The following is a 6864-nucleotide window of genomic DNA, read 5'->3' on the forward strand; positions in this document are numbered from 1 at the left end:
ATTATTTATGGCTTTATCCACATTTCTTGCTCTAAGAGGTTGAGAGGTATGACGAGCAGTGTTGGACAAACATTGTGAATGGATTTCCAAGCTGTATGATGTGATCCACTGCATTTAAATGAAAAGTAGTGTTTCTACAGAAAGTTTGGGCAATGGGCCATGTCAGCAGCAGGATGGTTACTGAAATGTCTGTTTGTATCTGACCGATAATAACTGGGAGTGGAATGTTCCTCGGCTGTTTAAGGGTTGTCCTTTGGTAATGTGGCCACAACATGGAGATATCTGCAGCCAATTATTAACTATAATTGGGAGGCATAGAAGGCTGGGGCTTCATAGGTCTGGGCAACCAGTGCAAAGGGTGAGAGTACAGATGTAGGACTGGCCAGAAAAGGCAGCTCTGTGGTACACACAAGCCCACTGGGTATGTGTCTTGGATAGGATGTGGTATGCACTGAAAGTGGCCCACCCATGGGTGGTGGGGGGCTCAGTGTACTCAAGTCACTGCCCATAGCACTCTCCACCACACCCAAGTGTCCGCAGCCACCGCCACCTGTAGCAACATTTTTGTGTGCACCAGGGTTCTGCTTTTTCCATTTATAACGACGGTTCTGAAACCAGATTTTTACCTGAGTCTCAGTGAGACTCAATGACACAGCCAGGTTGAGGCGGTCACCTACTGACGGGTAACGGGTACACTTGAATTTGTTCTCTAGTGCAACCAGTTGCTCATAAGTAAAGGCAGTTCGTGCCCGACAGGGCTTGCCTGACTTAGATTCAGAGCCCGTACGCTTCTGCTTTGGCTTGGACTGCTGCTGATTCTGTCCATTTTGCTGTTGTGAGCCCAGGCTCAATTCCATGTGAGAGGTTCCATCCCCATCATCCTGCTGTCGCTCAATTTTGCCATTGTCTACTGTTGTCTGCAGGGCAGTGTTGCTCCCTTCATTTGTTAGGTTGTCCTTTAATGTGTCGATCTCATGCACAGGGGTGCTTCTGTTGCATTCTGAGTCTTCTTCAACTTTATACAGCTCTGTGTCCTCTAAAAGAAAAAAAAACAGCAGCAATGAACGTTGTGTACTTGTGACACAGGACCTCAGGACTTTGCACCTTAAATAATAATGTGGTCACATCATAACACTCAGAAAATTCACAACATAATTGAAATTGCATTCTGGTTGTTGCAGCAAAAACAGTACTACGTAATCCTGGCTCTATAACACACACACACTCTCGCAACTCTGAGCTGCAGATGAGTCGCACCTGCTGTTAACAATCCAAACTCGCTCACCAGACAGTTGCACCTGCTCGTAACTGGAAGTACCACAATTATACAGCAGGGCTGCAGACAGAACAAAGCAGAGGTTGCATCACTCACTTTGGAAAATATTCTGCCAGGCTGATTCAGATCTCCCTGTAATGGATCATGAGGAAGGAAATGCAGTGCTACAAAACTATTGTCATGGCCACAAGCATGCATTGTACCTCAGAACTCTTGAACAGATCAGCATTTTTAACAGTGGATCAGTGTATCACACACACACTCACATTAGAAACTTGCTCAACAGAGTCACACCTGCTGATACTGTTACAAACTTGCTCACTGGAGACTCGCACCTAATGTTACCTGGGAGATAGTACAATTTTACAGCATTGTTTCAGCTGAGGTTTTCTTTGCATAAAGAATAGTTGTGTAAAATCTTACATTAACCATAGATGTTCTTCTCTTCCATGTTGCAGTATTCATAACATAAGGAAGATTACGCCTAGGTGATCTGAACATCCTGCCTGTATACCAATGACTTAAGCTACTGCAAGGTTACGTGTGCCGTTGCACATAGAATACCTGAGCATTGGCCATAAAAATGATGTCTGTATGTACCATCCTCAGAACTGAATGCCCCAGTCAGAACACCAGTCCAAGGATAAGAGGCAAAATGAAAATCCAAAGACATATCTAAGGAAGAGCATGAACCAAGGGGGAAGGAGGGTGTGATAGAATACTGCAACATGGAAGAGAAGGACATCTATGGTTATGGTAAGATTTTCCACAATTATTCTATGTCCTTGTGTTCCCATGCTGCAGTATTCATAATATGAGGGAGAATACCAAAGCTCATGAGTGAGAAGGGAGGGCACAAGAAGTCTTCACAAATCCATGCAGAATTGATCTAGCAAATCCTGTTCTGGATCTGGAAATAGAATCCAGTTTGTAGTGTTTTGTAAAGGTATGACCAGAGGACCAAGTATCTGCTTCTAGGATAGAAGCAGTGTCCAATCTCTTAAAGAAGATAAACGTTTGGCGACCAGATGGATGGCTGGAAGATGTTGTTTGGACTGACGGTGGTGTAGTTCTGAGGATGGTATGTGCAGAAGTCACTTTTATGGCTGACACTCTGCTTTTCTATGTGCAATGTCGCACGTACCTTGCAGTAGTCATTGGTATACTGGCCCGACTGGGTTGCCTAGGAGAAATCTCCCTCATGTTATGAATACTGCAACATGGGAACAGAAGGACATCTTGTGCGCTTTCTGAATCAATAAAGCACCATGTTTAAAGGGAAATTAACTTTTGATGTTCCGGTTGTTTTTCTGTCTAGTAAAGAGTTCATAAACTGACATAAAAAGCTGAATGATCACACCAGGTATGTCTGTTTTGTATATTACGTCTCTGATCATAATGCAGTATGGGCAATAATGGCAGAAAAGAAAGATTTAATAAAACGGGAGATGTTTAAAAACATTTACAGGAAATGTAGATATGGAATGTATAAAAAATGAAAGAAAAGGTTTGCAGGATAAATATTTGTTAGTGAAACCTTCCTACAGATATCTGATCTATTGGTGGATTTTATATGAAGCAACAGAAAAAAGTTATAAATACAACTGGAAAAAATGAATGGAGCTAAGAGAAAGAAAAATATGTTAAACAGAAAAATGAGATAGATTATTAGAGGTAGAAAACATTAATTCTGAAGAAAAAAAGAGAATATTATATCACTATAATAGGGATAAAATAAAAAAAAATTAAAGAGAGATTTTGCTTGAAAGACAAAAGGATGTTTTGCATCTTTTAGGAAGGTTTGTGAAGTATACAAACAGGAACATATATGTTATGAGAGATGACAAAGAAGAGTTAAGGTCCTAACAAGAAGAAACTGATATTATGGAGAGATGTGAAGGAAAATGCCTGTACAGAACTGCCACACTATCATTGAGGAACAGTGATATTGTATTGTTGTAAAAGGACAAGTGGTGTTTGTACTCCGACTTTCATAATCTACTTTGCTACTGTTCCTTCATTTCAAATTTTCTAGCCTCAGATTCTGAATTGTTGAAAACTTTGGGAAAGTATATACATTTCTATACATGTATACTTAGTGTGTGTACACACATGCACATACCTGTGGTTCTGTCACCTTCCTTTCAGCGGGGCTTACTCTGAATTACTGTTCAGTTTCCTGTTCTCACATTCCTCAAAACTTACTTTCTTCACATTAATAATATTCCAGTAAACTAGACAGTTTCTTGACAAAGGTAGTTTCTTTGGCGACTTCAGTCACTGCTTAATGCGCAAAGAAGGGACTTTGTTAACATTCCACGAGGAGAAAAAAATCAAGACAAAAAGGCAATTAGAGACAGAGAGTGCCAAAAATGATGACAACAAGCTCTAAGTCAGGAAGAAAAGGAGATAATAAAAGCAAAGGATCTTCAGGCTAAATGTCGAAAGTGGGAAAACCTAAATGAGGAAGAAGCTGAACATCTCAAGACAACAATCAGAACATCAATGCAGACTTAACGAGACCCTGGAAGAAGCAGAATGTCAAAGAGTAGCTGACTGTGAATCTCATGCTCGTCACCTGCAAAACAAAAGTGTAGAGAATGGTAAACTTCACAAGTCTGCACAATGGCAAGCAAAACGCCAGTGCAAACTTAACAAAACTCTGGAAGAAGCCACCTGTTGAAGAACAGCTGACTGCAAACTCAGCATCTACAGAACCAAAATGTAGAGGATGCTGAACTTTGCAAGGCTGCACAATGCCAAGAAAAACAGTGCAGACAATGAGACTCTGGAAGAGGCCACCTGAAGAGTAGCTGACCATGAAGCCCATGCTTGGCATCTACTAAACAAAAGTGAAGAAAATGCTGCTCGGCACAAAGCTGCTAAACGTGTTTCACAGTAAAAGCATAGGGAAGAAGTTATTCCGCTCGAGTCCCCTGAGGCTCATAAATCACACTTAGTTTTGCAGTACTTTAACTGAATTTTTGCAGTACTTTAACCAAATCTGGATGTTTTCCAAAGCTCCATGTATGATTTGCAGAAAACTGTTGTATCCTTTTCAAGTGCAAAAAGTCAGCAAAGTTTAATTAAGCCATCATGCATTACAGTATCTACCATTGAAATACTAGTCAAACATCTGTTTTTCACCTGTGGTCAACGGAAAACACATCTGTCCAGCATTATATGTCACCAAGTTCCAGCCAATGAATACAGGAACAAGATGAATCCAGGGATTGTTCTAGATGCCCTCAAGGACATGACTATCTACAAGCATCATTTGCTCTCCAGGATCTTTGTGTATGAGAATGTCATTAACTTAGATTGTTCACAACAACACATACCCTGGGATCAGCCATCTCTGAAAGGACAGATAATTAATTTCAACATGTCTTGATGTTTTGACGTCTGGCAACTTTGTCAGATGCCGCAAGTACACATATAACTTCACACCGCATTCTTGGAAGGATGCTAAACATGGTGCTAAAATTTTACATGGAACCTTGCATCAAGGCATAAGCATCGTTAATATTTGGGCCGGCAGTCAATGTATTGCTGTGTGCAGAGCTGTAAATTGTATCACCTCATAAATGAACTTCAAACACTTTAGCAGAAGGTCTTCTTGTGGGAAATCATTATTACAAAGCAATTGTTGGTGATGAGCCATGGTTTTTGCTGGTGAAAGAGCTACTCAAGTTCAGCTACCCTAATAATGCACAGCCAATTAACCAAGCATTTAGACAAATGTTCCAAATAGACTTCAACGATGACCTACAATTTTTCAGAGACATCTCTACAACACATGCAGGTTCTTCAGTGTAAGTCCTGATTTCTTTGCTCTATATGACTGTGGCATTATTACTGACTCCTGATACTTCATGAGATTAGTCTTCAAATGATCAATGAAAGCTGTTGATTTATCTGTTTGACAGCCACGCATGTACAAGGACTGGAGCTATATCTGCTGCAGGCAAGTATTATGCTTCTATAACCGAGTTTAAAATCATTGATCAGCTCGTGAAAATGCTGTGGACGTAGTATGGGCCAATCAGGACAGTTTGCATTACATTATGTCCAAGTTGAAGTCACCGGACATGATGATGACAATGTGAATCAAGAAAACGATATGGCACAAAATCACACAGCTATGTTCTATAGCCTTATGCTGCCTGTTGGATCAAGAGCAGCAATGACAGAATGACATTGTAAATATGCCCGATTCTGACAAGGTTAGATTAAATGAAATCAACTGAAAAACTGCTCCACTGATCAATATATGTTGCGAGCCAAAAACTGAGGAAATAGGATGCTTCCACCTTTCTCAATATGGCTCAAATGAACTTAATGAACCTTAAACTGTTCCAATCAACCTATTAGATTACTTTCAAACACATATAATGGGACAAGACAAATGTTTTCAATCGCCAGAGTATCTTATGTATGCGCTGTCCATGTTTGAATTACTGCATGCTCAAAAAGTAATGTTAATGTTTGTGGCAAGAAAATCAGAGAGAATGGACAAGCCGTGGAAGACTTGCATTTGTATGTAAAAACCTTTGAGGCTGAGAAGCCTACTTTAAGGGCTGCACAAAGGAGCAGTCTGCTATTATCACTCAAATAAGCCTACCTATGTTCTTCCTGAGCTTCGGCAGTGATGATTTGCCCTGGCCGGACTTAACACTATTCCCTTTTGGTAGCAGATGAACAACCAAATGTAGATCCATACAGTCTTACTGAGCAAGAAACACAGAAGTTGGTAGAAAAGTCCAAAAGAGAAGCAGGAACACCTGCAGGCAAAGGTCGAACAAATACAAAGCAAAGTATAATCCAAAAAGATTTCCTGAGACCTTAATACAAAACAACAGACCACAGCCCTTAGCAAGAGAGCTGCACCAGTCAACACAAAGAAATCTAAAAAACAACCAATAAAAACACATATAGCAGACACATAATTTAAATATGACATCAGTAGTGACATCTGCTGCTCATTCATAAAACAAAGCTGCTGTACCAAGCAGCTCAATGAAGAAAACCATGCTTGTAAAGCACCAGCCTTAAAGAAATATTGTCATTTAAACCAGGTTTAACAATGGCTACTTCATTGAGCTGATTAGTTCAACAGCTTTGTTTTATGAAAATATGTTTTTATTGATAAGGGCTGTGGTCTGTTGTTTTGTATTAAGGTCTGAGGAAGTGATCTTCCGTGAAAGCGCTTACCTTTTTTTATTAATTTTTTTTTCTACTTTAGTTAGTTTTTATTACACTGCGTGTTGCTTTTTGCTGCTTTTTGCTGTGGTGGTTGAAGTCTTCTTTTGGGATTTTTAATTGATAGAAAAGTACCTGTTATCGTAATGTGACACATTAGTGCATACTACTGAAAATAATTCATTGAGCAGCAGCTCTGAGAGAGCTTTCATCACTCCCCCCAATGAACCTTTGATTCCGGTTTCGGAATCTCTTATACGGACACCTTTACCTAATCAAGAGGCCAATAGCAAAGTTATGGCTCATCCACGTACAGGGGCCATTCCTAAAACTGTGCAAATTAACAAAGGAGCGTCTGGTCCTTCTTCTTTTTTTCCTCTACCAGT

The 6864-nt window shown here is 40.1% G+C and overlaps 1 protein-coding gene across 1 annotated transcript; it reads right to left on the bottom strand.

The window, feature by feature from the left end:
* Nucleotides 1-299: 299 nt before the first annotated feature.
* LOC122814363 (NK1 transcription factor-related protein 1-like) lies at nt 300-6309 on the bottom strand. The gene is made up of 2 exons (XM_044086947.1): nt 6285-6309; nt 300-1036 (listed from the first exon to the last, which is right to left on the bottom strand). The coding sequence occupies exons 1-2, from the start codon at nt 6307-6309 to the stop codon at nt 300-302; spliced, it is 762 nt and encodes a 253-aa protein (XP_043942882.1).
* Between the last annotated feature and the right edge of the window lie 555 nt (nt 6310-6864).

Source organism: Protopterus annectens, chromosome 10.part0, assembly GCF_019279795.1.
Source record: "Protopterus annectens isolate FY-2018-M chromosome 10.part0, PAN1.0, whole genome shotgun sequence".
Lineage (NCBI taxonomy): Eukaryota > Metazoa > Chordata > Ceratodontiformes > Protopteridae > Protopterus > Protopterus annectens.